This window comes from Dermacentor variabilis, chromosome 1, assembly GCF_050947875.1.
Source record: "Dermacentor variabilis isolate Ectoservices chromosome 1, ASM5094787v1, whole genome shotgun sequence".
Lineage (NCBI taxonomy): Eukaryota > Metazoa > Arthropoda > Arachnida > Ixodida > Ixodidae > Dermacentor > Dermacentor variabilis.
The window spans coordinates 233,175,402-233,192,293 of NC_134568.1; the positions used below are offsets into that span (position 1 = coordinate 233,175,402).

Sequence of the window (16,892 nt, forward strand, 5' to 3'; positions counted from 1 at the left end):
TCCTCATACACCGTCGACGTGTGAAGCACAACCGCCATCTTCAAGAACTAATAGGAGCACCGTGCTGCGGAGCTACCGGCAGATAAGGCTGGTCCAGTCTGAGAAAGCTCCACTGCTGGGAATGGATATATTGAATCCGCATTTACAGCCGTAATTTGGCTATTAAAAAAAATCTGGGCAAAGACTAATTCATCCTCGTACAAAAAGAGAGTTGGCCTCATCGGCATTTGAAATGTTGAAGGAAAGGAGCCACAAAAAAGATCTCGCGCAAATATTCGCATGCTGGATTTGAGGCAGAGCTCAGGACTCTCATCCATGATACACTTATGCTGGAAGGCTAAACTTCATGCAGTATATTTCAACACAAGGTATAATCCAGAGCAGGTTCACTGCAGTCTTGGCACCAGAATTCAGCCCTCCTTTCTTTTTCTGCTTTTACGTCTTTTTCTAATATTTCTGGATAAAACCAAGCAGCATCTTGTGAGAGTTGGTATTTAGATGGGACAGGGATGTACCTTGGGAAATGACAAGCATCAAGCGACACTGGTAGGTTCTCCGACTCGTTGAGAAAACTTCCCACATCTCAAAACACCTTCCAAGAACTACATTATTTTTCTTGTCGCCAGCATTAACAAATAATTTAACACAGATGTCTGCTTTACTTACTTTATTATTACTTTACTTAATTTTCGGGGTGTGGGAATATTCAAAACTTTCAAATAATCAATCGAATAGTGTTCTATCTGATTCGATCTTTGAATTGAATAATCACTATTCGTAAATGCAAATATTTTTAATACTTTTTTAATATTCCAAAAACGTCAAGTGTACCCAAGTAAGCATAAATTTAGGGCAAAAATATGGCAAGTTGTCACTCCCGCGGGCATAGTATAGACATAAAACATGAGAACATTCAAAGTGGAGCACGCTACATCACTTAGGTAGCCATACTTTGCAGGCTGTAAAGCAATCATTAGCACTCTCTGAAGAGCCCTGTGCATGCAAAGAAACGACTTGTTTGCTCCTAATGCTCCATTTGCACTTTTAATAAACACTTGATAACGTATCATGTAATGACGAGAACTTACTAACTTTAAGAGTACTGAGATGTGAACATCATTTTATAATTATTGCAATAACGGCTATTCATTATTCAAAAACTATTCTAAAAATCTTCTCAAAAATCGTTATTCACACACCCCTACAAATGAGCTACGCTCATCTTTTCTAGCTGGTAAGAGCATAGACCGCTTATAGCGTAAGTCATCAGAGTTGCGAATATGTGCACTATAACCAAAACATTTTTCACTGGCTGCACACATGCAAAACATGTAGAGCAAGCAGCCCTGTGAATCTGAGAATCGGAGCATACAACAGGATATGTGCATCCATTTAAATTTACGATTGTTGAAAGGTTAATGTCCAAGAACCCACTACCTTCGCATGAAGCAAAGTAACAAAAAAAAAAAAGAAATCTTCATGGAGGAAATAAATTGCAGACTACATTTTCAGGCCCGCTTGTTTATTAAAAATTTCCCATGGCACTGTCACCAACTCTACAAAACTAGTGTAGAACAGCAACTGAAATTTCGGATGCCGTATAGTGTCTCGTTCGATTTCTCGGTCTGGTCAGCATGTTGAAAACATGGTTACCGCGAACCAAGTTGCCACCATTCAAGTGCTGCCCATGCCCTCTGTGCCCTCACTTTCGTTGTCTAGTTCCTCCACTTTCCAAGTGTCGTACAGGCGCTGCGACGCGTTTCGTTGCCTCGGCACCAAACAGCAACTTTGGTCGGCTACTCCCGGCAAGGTGTGCTGTCGTCAGCAGTGGTGTCGGGCAGCATGCCCTCGCGGGAAGCTCATCCTTGATACGTTCATACCCGTAGAAGATTGGGCAAGCAATCACGCACACGGGCTGAACTGACTGCAGCGTGTGTGAATCGGAGTTTGGTTTCTTGGGCGATAAGGGGGCGGGGGGGGGGGCTGTGGCACTGCAAGCGAACGCCCAAGTTTGTGTGTGTGCGTACTGGTAGGAACAGTAGAAGCTCGCATAGGGGCATAAAGCCTAAAAGCTTTGAACTAAATTTGCAGAACACCACTCAAATTGACAGCAATCATGATCACAGATGCTATATCCACACTTCATGACTACGCACATTGTGACGGGTTCAGAGAAACTGAAGAGCCAAAGTGGCAAAAGCCGCCTAAAAGCGACAATGCACGTGCATTCAATGCGAAGGGTGCGCTGCTGACTTGCAGCCAAGCAAAAGTTTCTATCTCGCCTAGGTAACCCCCACGAACCCATACTGCGCTGCTGCCGTGGTTCTTCCTTTTTCTTTTTCTCTATTTTTGCCTTTTTATTTGTTCGCTTCACGTCTTCTCCTCCGCATCACTCTCCCCTCCCGTCTGCTGGTGCACCTCCTTCAAAACTGTGCCTGCGGAAGCCGCATTATAACCTGGATTTTGTATCGCGTGACTGCACTGTGAGCTGTATGCGTATACATGGAGTTCTGTAGAAGAGTAAATGGGGGTCAGAATGAACTGCATTTCAGCCGGTTCTCCACTATAAGCTACATCATAAGTGGTCTAAGTTGTGTGAGTCGAGAAGCCCATCTCGCCCATGAGAGGTAGAGGGTTAATTGCACTGTACTGCGATTTTCTTGGTCTATAATTACTTAAGGTATGTGTGCTAGCACAAAAGGTTGCCCCAGTATTCTTCATAGCCATTGTGCATAGGATCACTATTGTCTGTGTTGTGTTCCGAGACTTATGTCCTGTTTTTGCAGTCTCACTTTTTTTTCACTTCATCACAGATAACTGTTTTGATACTGTCAATTATCAGAGTGAGGAGTGTCTTGTGTTGTCTTTTTATTAGTACTCGTTCTATGGCAACAATGATACAAAATTCAGAACTAGTAAGTTGGCCAAAGTGAACAATAATGAGTAGTCATAGACATCATATTTGGGCACTTATCCAATAAATTAGCTTTGCTTGGCTATTTAGTAGTTTAACATTTTAAAATGGATTGTCTGAATGCTTCTATTCAATATGTTGTGTAACTGATTGCACGAACCATGACAACTTCAGCTGCATTAACCAAGTTTGACAAAATAGGGCTCCATTTAATTGAATTTTGTTAACATTCTGCCCTATGAGTAGAAACCAAGTAAACTTAAAAGCACTACTCTTCAATTATTGGCATCTTCATTTTAGGGTTTGTGCTTCATTTGGGATCCACTGTTTCTATAAAAGGCATCAGCACTCAGTTTAATTTGTGTCCATCTCTTGTGCTCAAACAGTAATCCCATGTTGTATAGCGCAGCACTATTGAGAATGCTACTGTTTGTGGAGGTTCTATTTCTGAATTAGTGCAGTTCTTGTTCAGCCTTTTAGTTCCACCTATTATCAGTTGTTATCATGATTATCAGTATTATTATGATTATTGACTTCTCCATTCTGTACCTGATGCCCCTTTTTACAAAAATAGATGGGTTAAATTTGCAGTATTTACGCACCTCTGTCCAAGTTTTGTAAATAATTCTGCGCATTGTACACCTTGACATGCTAACTGTTCTTAAGCTATAAGGTATGACGCAGTTGTGGCCTCTGGTACTATGTATCCTTTGGCAGGCTTATACATATTTATACTAGGTGAGGCAACTGTTGCCACACTCGGAATAAACAACCATAGAAAGGGCTAGAAAACATTTTGAGAAATTCACTTTCTGTAGTTATGTGCTATGCATCCTAGTTTCACTCCTAGCTTTCCATTTGAATTCCTAGCTTCTCCATTTGAACTCGCAAATTCCGGCTTCTGGTCTGCTTAAGAGCAAAAATATGCGTTTATTTATAAAGAATGAGATAGGGCAAGTAAGTACAAGAAATTAAGAACAGGACAAATATTGTTGAATGGCTTTCTAAAAGCATTGCAGCTTTAGCGGCATTCTTCATATGCAGTTACCATGGAACTGTGCTTAATGCAGAGCATAACTGTTGTAGGTTGTACTACGGCATTAGTAGTGGGGATGAATGGAACCATATCCTTGTTCGAGCAGTTCCCGTTTCTCTTTACAGGAACGTGTACCCTTTGCTGTTGTAGGCAGCAATACAGTGGTTGAAGTAAATGGTCGGAGAGTCAGGGGTCGCAAGTATCCTTGGGGAGTTGCAGAAGGTGAGAGACTTGTGGATTGTGGATTACAGACACTATCACTTCAGTAGTTGTCTTTGACATGGGTGCTCACTCATCATAACCATGCTTTGGGCTTTCCAAGAGCTTGGCATCAACCTCCCAAGCAGCAAGCTATAAAAACAAGCTTCAAATCAAAGCTCTGTATACCTTGTACAGGATAGTCATCATTTTGCCCTAGCTGAGTTGCTATGTAGCCACAGTTTTCTACCGCATCTGAATGTGTGTACATGACTGAGCATTATCCCGTAGTCGAGGCCACTGTCTGAATTATTTGGCTGCAGTTAGTTTTTGCTAATCTTTCAGGGGTACTTACAGGGGCTTACTTGCTCTGTGACATTTCCCGTGACCGTCAAATCCATTAATCTCCCTGCATACTTTTGTGCCTTGTAACTTCTGCGTATTTTAAAATCCTTCAAACTACTAGTGTGAGAAAAAGTTGTCGTAGTTGGTGGTACGCATGTATCCCATTGTCTTGATTAGGGTGAAGTACAGACAGGACTTACTGACAGGATTACTCAGACTAATTGGAACCATGAAAGAAAACATGTTTGGTATATTACTTGCTCTGTTCATTTTTAGAGGTTCCAAACTAAGAAAATGCTGTGCACCACGTACAATTTTTTAACAAAAAAATATATTGCCTGTTAAAGGTATTGCTTCACAAAAACCACATATATAAGACATGAGTACTTATTTCTTATTGTCACCCTTGCCCTGTAGTGCTGTCAACACATTTGAACTTTCCCAGTTTTCCACTTTTTTGCAATAATGGCAACTCCTGCATTTCTGGTCATCAGAGACTCAACTTCTGCTCTACCATTCTTATTTCAGTTGAGAACATGGACCACTGTGACTACATTGCCTTGAGGAATATGCTCGTTAGGTATGAAATAACTTGCATATCTGTTTTTGTTATTTGATTTCAGTTGAGCAATTTCTGTACATAATGGAACTACTGTAAAATGAATAGGGGCATTATTCATTGGTTCTGTGCTTTTTCACATAAGAAATTGAGGATTAATTAATAAAGTATTTTATGTAGTGTCTGAGATGCCTTGCTGGTCATGACTACTATGAATTGACACTCTGATTATATATGTATTTGTTTTCATTAACTCGGACTTGGTCGGTACGATTATTTTCTCCCTGTCATCCATTCATTCGTTGCTGTGTGTAGTCCAAAGCCCTGCATTATTGATGAAGCTGTCAATCAACTCACCGTGCATGCATCTGCTGTGATAAACTGTTAATATATTTGCGATTGCTCGTTTGTAACTTTCAGAGCCCCAAATTCAAAACTGTAAGTGATTGGTGAGGTTGCTTTCTTTGGCGGCTAATCCATTTCTAACAGCATACTCATCCAAGAGGTCCTGAAATTTTGCAAATAATTTAACCTTTAATACATACTATTTAGTGTTTGCTGTAACCGCTGCTAACGCCTAGTTTCATTATGACCTACCTGACTCATGGAAACATTGAGACTGCTATGAAACCTCCACAACGAAGACATAACATATTCTGCTTAAAGTGACACACCTTATGTTGAGTCAAGGCCTCATGGTAATACTAAACCTGTGTGTTTATGAAAGCCTGGAAATTGAAGCAGCAACCGCATGCACACTATATTCAAGCAACAGCAACAAACGCACCCGGTCATGCTGTTGCGTCGCGGCGTGGAGCACCCACATGGACACAACGTCGTTAAAAACGTAGCCACAAATTTACATTTTTCGAATACATACTATCATGCGCTCGTAAAGAAATCTCAAACGTACCACAAGGTCAATGTTTTTAATCGCAGTGTGTTAGATCTCACTTTAATATGCTGTCATCACCAGTGGAAATCTGTTCCATGCCGCCAGCATGAACTGCCATAGCTCCATCTGGTGAGCAAAACTTCTCAAGCCTAACAGTGTCAAAACAAGCATCCAATCTCAATATTAATGACAAGACAGCACCGATACTTTGTTCTCAGCGTTAGGTGAAATGGAATGCTTTTACAGTCACAGCAGAGCACAAGTTCAAGTGCAAATTCAGAATTCGGGCAGACTGGTTGCTACCATTTTGGTGCGTAATCACGCAGTAATCGACGGAAGCCACTGCACAGGCTTCCGGACGAAAAACGATACCCTCCCCCCTCGTTTTTAATGCTTTTCAGGACCTAGTCAATTAAGTAGCTTCATTCAAGTGACGTTTTACTTATCCATCTAAAAACCATGCAGCAGCAAAATATTAGTCTTGCTATGCTGAGAAGGTGTGAAAAGACTAAGCATGTGTAACATGGGCTTCAAACCACCTGTACAAACTATGGGCAGGTTTGCGAGATCAAATTATTTTTCCCCATAGGACGCACATGCAGGACCTGAAGGACATCACAAACAGTGTCCACTATGAAAACTACCGTTGCCGAAAGCTTGCTGGTGTTGGAGGTGCTGGGGAGCCAGGTCATGGCAGATCCAACAAGTGAGTCCTACGTAGTCAATTCTGAAAATCACGAGTGCCCAATAACATGTTTTCTCATCACTGCTGTGTTAAAAGATTGAGGAAAGGTGCTTTTGTTTTTCTTTTGGAAGTATTTTCGGAAGTTTTTTGGAGTACTATGTTTTGGCAGTTTTTAAGGAGTAGAAAATTGATAACAAGGTACAGTTGATATTTGCACTCTGAGCAGTAATAAGACTTGTTACAATATGAATATTTCCCATCATAATCACTTCCAGGCACATTTAATATTGATTATGTAGAAGGGATTTTGGGTGTGTAAATTATTTAGGGTCACTCCTTGAGAGAAATTGCTTGAAAGGAGAGCTATAGGAAGTGTGGAGAGCATTATAATTTTACAGGTGGTGTACTTGATGCACACCTTACAGTTTACAGCCCTAAGCATTTTGATGCGCCATTGAAATGACAGCATGAAGTGCAGATTTTGTTGAGGTTTTAGGTCTAGTTTTATAGCATCAAACTTTTAGGTGAGGTACCTGCAGTGCTTCAGCATAAGTGTTTGCCAGAATGAATGAGGGCAGGCGGCCATAAAGTAGCTGTGCTACAGCTAGGCTTGGCAATTTCTTGTAGCTATTCACTCTTGAATTCATGAAAAACGGGAAAAGAATGGAAAAACAGTACAGCACTTCTATTACAGAATCAGGCCCTTGAACTTTTCTTGCAGAAAGTGCCCTCAAATGAAGTTGCCTGGGTTGCTGCTCTGAAGAAGCTTAAAATCACTGTAATAAAATATGATAAGCAGGTGTAGATGTTTTATCCTATCCCAGGTAACTTGTATAAGCACTTAGAAAAGTCTGAAGTCATACACAGTTAAAAATTTGTGACCACATATTTTGTCATTCATGTTTATCTGGTGGTGGCTTTAAGGTGTCTCTGAGCTTTTTTAAGACATTCGTAGCTCTTTATTGTTGTTTCTGAGACACAGTTTATGCAACTGTTACAAAGATACTGAAGTTTGCTATCAAGCAGCAATTGAAAAGATGTTTTTCTTCTTTGGTAAGCAAGTCTTTCTCCTCTGGTTCAATTGTGAAGTTTAATGTTCTTTATTACAAGTGCTTTGGCCTGTCTGTAATGTTTTGCTTTGCACAAAATGTACTAAATGCTGGAGACTTGTATGCGAACAGCAGCACTGGTGGTGCCATCTTGCGACGTTGAGTTTAACCATATTACACACAGACTATTATGTAATGACTGACTATTGATAGTAGCTTTTACACTGTGAATAGCAGTTATGAGCTAGGAAACAGATTCTCTTTGTTCATTCATTTTTGCCACGCTTTTGTTCAGGCTAATGTTGCTATTTGGACATGTTGGCAATCCATAAGAGCCATAAGCATAGCATGTCGCCGACAAATACCAACAAGAAAGGAATTGGACACATTTGGTGCTGACAGATAACAACGGTTTTCTGTCAGGTACATCTCGGGCACCATGCTATACAGCATTTATTGATGTATGGTACCTGCGAAATCAGTGTATGTACAGTGCGGTGTACTCTTCACTCTGTCTACTGGTGTTCACAATGCGCTGCCCATGCTCTCCGGGATTCACAGGTTCTTGAAGCAGATGTGGAGGGAACAAGTGTTCCCGTGTGTCTGCTGCTGCATGCAAGCTGCATACTTGTTCAGTTTGTAGTGGAGACACTTAGCATTGTCCACGAGTTTCCAGTTGTTGAAGTGATCAGTACTGGTAGGACAAGTAATGTCACTGAAGCCTAAGTTTCAACAAGGGTACTTGTTTCATCAGGGTAGCAGCAAGTCCCCTTGTCGGGAAGTTAACCCGACAAGCTTGTTCTGCCGGTGTTCATTTCTTAAAACCTTCATCTTTTTAACAACTTCTGTCTCATTTACACTTTAGGTGTCACACAAGTTCTCTTGGATGTTTTCCAGGGCTACCATGTTGTTGTTCGGACCAATTTGTGCATCTCTAATCATTTATATTTTTGGAGGCTCATTGCTGCTGTTTGCAATTGTTGAGTTAGAAGACTTGCTGGAGTCCTTGAGATTTTTTTTTCTTTATTTATTGCTTCAATAATAACCCTCATGATGCATCAAAAACATTTTTAATGCATTGTGTCTGAGGTAAGCTTCGCAAGATGTTGCTACCAGTGCTGCTGCTATCTTTGCCTGTAGTGTTTGGTACTCCATAAATAGTAATAGCTGTACGGAGAGTCAAGAACTCTCTAGTATGTGAAAGGTAAATAGCGATTCTTCTAAGTTGATTGAATTCACCTCTGAGTATTGGTACTCTTGAATAACTTGGAAAAAAATAATCCATTGCATATTTTTGATTGTGACCTTTCAGCTATTTGATAATTGTCAATAGATAATTAAGGCCAAACTTTCCTCTCTCTCTCTCTCTTTTTTTTTTTTCATACAACTGTTTCAAGCACCTTATAATAATGCACATATTTGTGGTTAAAAAATGAATAAATAAAGGAATATTACAATGGTGCTGTTTAGCTTCTGTCTTGGCTTCGTGGCCTTATGTTTGAGAGAAGTGTGCTTTTTTTTTAAACCTTTAGTTGGTGCTGCATGAATCGCGCTACTTAATTGCACCCATCAGTTTCCACTTTATTGCTTTACATGCTAATTAGTGTAAATTAGTGGTCGTTCTTTTGCGGTTCAGGTAGCATTTGGTGCCTGTCTGCTTTTTCCATCATGAAACTTTTGTTTTAATAATTTCCTATTGAATATGAAAGCTGCCAGCCTTTCCCTATTTTTTTTTCTTTGCACTTTGAAAGGAGGAGTTACCTAGATCATACCCTGTTAACGGCATGAAATGTTCCTAGTTGCTGCGATCTACTTCTGGTGTTCATGTAGGAATTTGTTACACTTCAGAAAAACCATGGTAAACTATCGCAGAACAGCTATGTAGTCATGTTCCTGGTCATTTGTACGGTGCAGTACTTAGCAAACAGCAAAATTGCATGTTGCTGTGTAATGCAAGGTTCTGCCACTCAAATGGCTTTATCAGTCTTATTCTCCTGCATAGGAATTACCTATGCTAGCAAAGCAAGGGTTTTTGTTTGCATATGGACAGCTTTTTATGGAAAAATGAATCATGGAAGTGCAGGACATAACAAGAGCTTGAACTAGTTGCATCATTGTGCTGAAGGCTTGTTGCATTCTATTCCTTCTTTATGCTGGCTTGTATTCCTTTAGTTTTGCTTGTGTTTACTCAAGTCGCACTCTGCTTATGAGCACAGCTTGGATCTGTGTGCGTAGAGTCAAAGATGCTTCCTTCTCCTTTCCTCTTTCTCTTTCTCGACAAATTTGCTTGTCTTTCCTCTCTTCGCTTGTAGTCTAACCCTTCATTCTGTTACCTTGTCATGTTGCGTGTTCCTCAGTAAAGACAAAAGAGGCAGTGGAATTGACACGCTGATTGTTTGCTAGTTCTTGCCCACAAAGGATACTGAACACTTACATGGTGTTCTGGTAAGTGCCATCTTTTGAGCTTGTGTTTGAAATTTTTTTTTAAAAAATTATTAGACGCTCTAAAGAACGCTGTCTTTGTCTTCGTTTCTTTCTCCTCTGTCTTGGTGTACTGGAAACTCTTTTGTACTTGAACCTTGCTTTATGCTTTGTCTTTCTGTTCTTTGCATATTTGCTGCTCTTTTGCTCTAGCGTATGGAGGCATCACAAGCATGTGCAAAAACCTTTGCATGTTAGTCCCCTGTGATGTCTTGGTTGGTGTAAAGTTTGCATTGTAGCACCATCGTCTGTTTATTTTGTGGGCATGGTTGACCTTGTCCTTGCATTTTTTTTTTTTTCTGGGGAAAGTACCATCATTACACTTTTTTTTTTCTTCCAAATGATGTGCATGAATTAAAAATGCCTGCCCTAAGCCAGGTCAGTTGTAGGAATAGCATAGAAGAGCTTTTAGAGTTTTCAGTATTAGTGGGGCTTTCTGTGCGCTCAGCAGACAAAAACTGCTTCATAATTTTTATGGAATCAAGGATGCAGAGATAGTGACTTCATCATGAATAGAAAGTTAATATATTATGCTGCAATGCTATATTCCATCTATTTAAATGATTCTGACAAGATGAGCAAATGTAGTAAGTACAGTCAACGACCGATTTTTTTCGGACCCTCTAAGGAACGTAAAAACGTCCGAAAATTCAGGCAGTCCGAAAAAATGAATGCATGCAAAAAAAACACTTTTTTTTTTTTTTTTTCTCGGATCTAGAGGTAAAGGGCGAAGTACCAGGCTTCCGAAACCCTGCCAAAGCATCAATGAAGGTACTATAAAAAGAGGCGTTCAAAAACTGTATGCAGCCGACTGCCGGTTTATTATGTACGTGTGCATCGTTGGGCAGCCAGTGTTATTGCTGCAGTGGCTTGAAGAACTTGTTGATTGTTGTTTGGACGGCGTTCCGGTTGCATGCGATCATATTCGCCTCTATCTGAGCAAGGGTCATGTCAGCACTGTACACCGATTGAAGGGTCAACAGTGCTCGCGTCAACTCTGCGCTTGTAGGCGGCGAAGTCATTGGCTCCTCATTTTCAACATCAGGGTCTTCTAAATCCCCCACAACCTGACGGACTATTCCCTCGTCAGTCAGTTCTGCGCAGAAGTTGAGCTCGTTGTCAGCGTCAACAAACTGTTCAAAAGTTATTTCCGTGGGTACGGTACTGCTTTCCGTGCTTCGATGCCATCGGCGAGGACGACGAAGACGGAGTGGGGGCCATCGAAGGCAAGCGAAATCCTCAAGTTGCGAACAGTGAAGTTCGCTGACGAGCGTAGAAGCACCTAGGCCTAGCGTCGCAGAGCACACTTGACACAACCATACGCAACAGCACAACCACACACCATGCTAGCCAAAACATGGCCTGCGCAAACAAACGAAATAGCATATAGAAATAGCGCCGCTCCGGAAACTCCGCCGGAGACGGAAGTGCGGCCATTTGCGGCGATGAACATAGCCAGCATGGCCAGAGCAAATCGGTGTGTGACGGCTAGGTTCAGCTAGTTGTGGTTCAAAGCGGTGATATGCTTCGGCTGCAAGTCGATTTCCTTCGCAAGGGCGCTGCGCAAGGAGCTAGAGGACCTTCCGTCGCGTCAAAAAGTCCGGAAAATTAGATGGTGGGGGGTTGGAGCGTCCAAAACTTCAGATGTCCTTATACGTCGATTCTATGGGGCTCGTGGCGGTGCCGCGAAGACTTACGAAATATCAGGCATGTCCGAAAATTCAGTTTGACTGTACTCAATTTTGCTGGAATCCGTGTTTAGGATTTGGTTACTTTACAGCTATTTATCTTGAGTACCAGAGTCTGTACAATGTAATACCATTATTGAAAGCTATGAGTAAATGAGTTTGTGTGCTATTTGTTCAGCCTGCTTATGCAGGAAGAATGCATTTCTTTGCAGTGCTTGTAGTCTTGCAGCTGTAACAAATTTCTTTACAATCATGCAGTGAACGAAGCCGTTTAGGGAACTTGAATGGAGTTCGTACTACAACAGGGCTTACAGGTTTCAATATTTGCACATTTTTTGCATAATGTTACTTTCATCAGTGTAGCACTAACACAGAGTTCGTCGCAGTATTACGATTTTATGTGCAATAGCTGCATATGAGGTTATTCAAATGCCACATTTATTCGAAAATAAGGTGAGGTCTTTTTCTCAAGACCTTTAGCCTTGGAGTCATCCCCTGCCTTATGTACGATGCTGACAGTTTCATTACTGTTTCAATATGGCAGCAGTAGTGCCAAATTTCCGCTGATCCACTTTTTGTGCTTGTGTCACACAGGCGCTTTTGATCGGGATCGAAGTTTTCTATCTCTCTTGACTCCTTTGTGCAAGCTTGAAAAATGGAGCCAATCATGATTGAGGAAGTCAATACTGCTTAGGCTCGATCGTAATTGAAAGTGCACGTATGACACCACTATTAAATGGCAGTACAGATTCTGACAACTTTGGCAAGAAAGGCAGTATTTGCTATCACACCAGTACAAAGGGAATGCCTTTAATCACTGTTCTCATCAATCAGCCATCGAGATAATCAAGCCCGCTCTCGACAGCTGGTAGATAGGTGTTGTGAAACATGCCAGAAAATGTTTTCCAGGATACGCTCATTTTATTAGACCTTTTTCTCTATTATGGTATTCGGAATGAACTGAACTTTCCGTGTCAGTAGCAATCTACGACGAATTTCGGACATTGAAAATTCAAACAAGCCAAGTGGAGCTAGTACGCCTGCACACACTGTGCCTGTCTCACATGTCCAACATTTCTTGCTTACCGTAAAACGGTGGCATGGTGTCAGGCGGCTTTGTCGTCTTCTGCTAGGAAGTTTTGGCCACAATGAAGCAAAAGAAGGGCTGCACAAGGAAGGTTGTGAAACCGTAATTATCCTATTAACAAAAACCAGACAACCTTTGTTCTAATTGCCAGGAGATGCAAATTTGGTGCCAGCTCTCTCCATACTTTTCTCGGCCTATATCAACAGCATGAAAATGGCCGAAATACAGATTGACATGTGCGCATGTAAACTTGTGTAAGTTCAGCACCACATTCACAAGATTGGCCACAGGTGAAATAATTTTTCGCCTTGGTGAATCAGTTTTTCGGACTACTGATCATTCGGTCTTCCAGTCAATCCCTGCCCAATCTGAAAACTTTCTCAGCTACACTCTTAAACAAATGTACACCCTTTGGGGTGTATATTTGCCGCACAACAATAATCGTCATCTGTCTTGCTTGCCTTTCCTTCCTTGAAAACGCTGCGCTCTCTGCTCTCCTGTCAAGAATGCTCTGTCATGCTGATAACGGGCATGCCGTTCGTGACTTGGAAGTACCGGGCTCGGCGCGTTATAGAAAGGAAATGCGGGCAAGACTTAGACAATTATTGTTGTGTGGCAAAAGGGTGTAATTTTGCTTAAGAGTGTACTTCATATCGCCTTATGTTAGTACGTATATTTTATTTTTTCTTGAGTCCATCTACGGCACCCTCGCCTTATAATAGAATAAACACGGTGACATCTCGTTCAATGAGCTTTCCAATGTGTTATCAAGCATTCAGTAGAGCCATAAGCTGCAAACTTTGGTAGCCTGACCATGCTGACAGTGCTTCAATTTCCATATTACTAAAATGGCAACCTAAGACATTATTTTTCATGGAACTATCTTCCATGTTGTGTATCCTCCACTTCTCACTCGGCATCACTCATTAAAAAAAATTAATCTACCAGGCTAGATAAGCAGGGGATAAGTAAAAGGTGGGCAATTTTTTATTGTTATGAAGTCTGTAGTGTTTGCTAGCTGTACATGGCACTTTGTGTTTCACGTGTTTTGGGAGTGAATCACTGCTGGGGTAATTATCTACAATGAAGTGCAGTGTTTAAGGCTATTCCTTATTGTCTAAATTTTAGTGGTCTTCTCTTTAGCAGTTTGGTGTCAATGGAGGTCATAAATTACGCATAAATAACGTGCTAGCCTGGCAGAGGCAGTTTTCTTGCATAAGAAGAGGGACCAATATATTGAAAATTATGTGCAGGGAAAGTACTGGCATCTTGAGAAATGTACTGTGGGGATTACACTTCTAGATTAACCTCTCGCAGGATCAATTCCCAGCCACGGCAGCCGCATTTCGATGGGAATAAAATGTGAAATCACCCGTTTACTTAGGTTTAGGTTCGCATTAAAGTACCCCAGGTGGTCCAAATTATTCGAGTCCCCCACTACAGCGTGCCTCATAATCAGGTCGTGGTTTTGGCACGTAGAACTCCATAATTTAATTTTTTAATTTAATACATTAACTTCGCACTATCATTATCCAGTTGACTTCTGTAAATTATACTTTGACAGGAGTGACATAATAGTTTTAATTAACCAACTGATCAAATTAAAAGACAGAAAAAACGTCCAAACAATGCGTGGGGTGTGGCCGCGCCGGCCCTATATTGAAAGTGATCTCGGGTGGGTACAGAGTCTAGGTGCGCCGAGGACCGACGGCTTCGTGTGTGCTGTGTTCTCGCCACGCTCGCATTGAAGCGAGAGGCAGCACAAAGGGCATTTCGGTCGCTGCTGCTGCTGCTACTCTCCCTCACGCCAGCGGTCCTTGCTTCGTCTAGTTGTCTAATAATTTACTATTGCAATTGATGCTTCACCTTTCAGGTGAAACTGCGACATATTTTATTTCTTATTAAAAACAATGAATGTGCATTAGAAGCGCTATAACGTAAAGTTATTCCAAACTCTTCTATTCCAATTCTGCAATCAGCCCTCCGCGATTGGTCAAAAACATTTTTGGGCCACCCCCACTTCACCTGTCAGTCACGCGATGTCACGCACTCCGCGAAAGCTCCCCATCTGATATGGCATGTACACTCTGATTATGCAGGATTGAAATGTAAAAAAAAAGAATATTTATTTCTGGTTTGATGTCTTTTCGCCATAAGCCCTCTGCTATTGGTCAAAAGTTTTCGGGCTGCACCCACTTCACCTGCCTGTCACGCGATGTCACAAAACCGCGAAAACTCACCGGGTCAAAGTGACTTGTACGTGTTAAAGACGCATTATTACGCCGAATGAAACTTTTTTTTTTTTTTTTCCCCTTAATTGCTGGAGACTACCCCGTTTCGAAAGGAATAGAAGGTGGCTGTCGCCGATCGCTCAGGCACTGGTTACCCCGACCGGCCGGAGAGCATGGGTTTATTTCCGTACAATAAAACTTTTTGCATGGCCATGTAACGTTTTCGAGCACTTTTGGCACGTTTACGACCTCGCTCAGCCAACTCTTCTTTGCTGAGGATCCTTTTTAGCGGCATTGTTAACATTCCGTTGCATGCCGCCGCGAGTTTTGACCAGCCACCGCAAGCAAAGTAAGGGAAAACGGACCAATCACAGATGCTGGCGCCACCCTCTTCATCCGGTTGTAGATTTTCAGTGCACTGGCTCGGCCCCATTGTATCCCTCTCCACTTGAGCGTGCTCCTCGCCTCTTATCAGCCAATTAATAAGACAAGCCGTTCACTGTAGGCAATGTTATTTCTTTTTAAAGCAAACAAAAGGGACCTCCTATAAATAAGGAGAGCGTTTGATTGGTCTGTTTAGACAACCCTGCGGGTCACCACCCAATGCTTGCGTCAGCGTTTATGCAAATTTGACGTCAGGAGATTGGAATAAAACATATTGGAATAGTTTTACATTATAAGGCCCTAGTTTTCTGTTTTGGAAACAGAAAATTGGCATGTGTTTGTTTCTGGGGCATGTTAAATTGGGCAAATACTACCAAATCAGTTAGCAGTGTGTTTTTGCAGTATTTCTGCATCTTGCTTTATTCAATGCACTGGATAATTCAATCAGTTTCGTCGGTCCCGTCAGGGTCGAATTAACGGAAGTTGACTGTACTGTATTTGTAGTAGGACACTCTTAAAATACTGAAAAGTGGCTTTCCTGCACTGCCCTATTTTCTTCAACGTACTTATAAGCGAAATGTTGAAAAAGCAGCCAGATATTTATGTCTTACTGTGTGTGTACTGTTTGTATAAATTAAATGCGAACAATCAGAAATCGACCAGAGTGTATAGTAGCATTTCCGTGTTTGCCTACATTTGTAACAGTGGCTTAATATTGATTCCAAAATGCACATCTGGAACTACAGCATGCTTAGAAACTGGCTACGTACTGATTGCCTATCCTATTCTCATGTAGTTAAGTGTGTTCCACTCAGTTTTTTCTTGTTCGTATCTTAATATTTAAGCTGATGGTACATGCAATGTATTTATTTAGCAGTAATGGCAAAAATGCAAGCATAAGGGTAAAGCACCAGTCGACTAAACATGGACGCTAGCAAATGGAGTACATCTCTGTGTGTCCTTAGTGCGACCTAGCACATTATAAATTTCAGCATCCTATTTGAAGTTGTTAACGTGGTTCAACAAATCATTCATTAAAGGCCAGCTACAGTGAAAACTTGGACACGTAAGAAGCTTAATTCTGATGGTGTTAAATACACCGTAACGTACATGTAAAATTTTATTTGAAATATAGGTGTATGTATCACTTAGTATCATAAATCAATGTTTTTGATATCGAAGCTTCACCATTACTGCTTGTTAGAAACTGAAGCAGAACCCAGAAGGTTCACAACCAGTGGCTGCAGGTGGTAATTTTCACAAGTGTGTAGCTGGTTCTTTAAAAGCAGGGAGAATGAGTACAGTAGATGTATATTATAGAATTAACAGTGAAATCATAG

At 41.3% G+C, this 16,892-nt stretch overlaps 1 protein-coding gene across 4 annotated transcripts in view; it reads left to right on the top strand.

The window, feature by feature from the left end:
- Window positions 1-16,892, top strand: part of LOC142559316 (septin-7-like) — a 114,996-nt gene that overhangs the window by 57,532 nt on the left and 40,572 nt on the right. For 3 of the 4 annotated variants that reach the window (XM_075670942.1, XM_075670938.1, XM_075670933.1), the window contains exons 7-9: window positions 4,076-4,172; window positions 5,022-5,073; window positions 6,537-6,653. In XM_075670942.1, the coding sequence (XP_075527057.1) occupies window positions 4,076-4,172; window positions 5,022-5,073; window positions 6,537-6,653 (266 nt within the window). Of the gene's footprint in view, window positions 1-4,075; window positions 4,173-5,021; window positions 5,074-6,536; window positions 6,654-10,084; window positions 10,146-16,892 lie in introns of those variants that run through there. The other variant, XM_075670946.1, reaches the window with a different exon arrangement.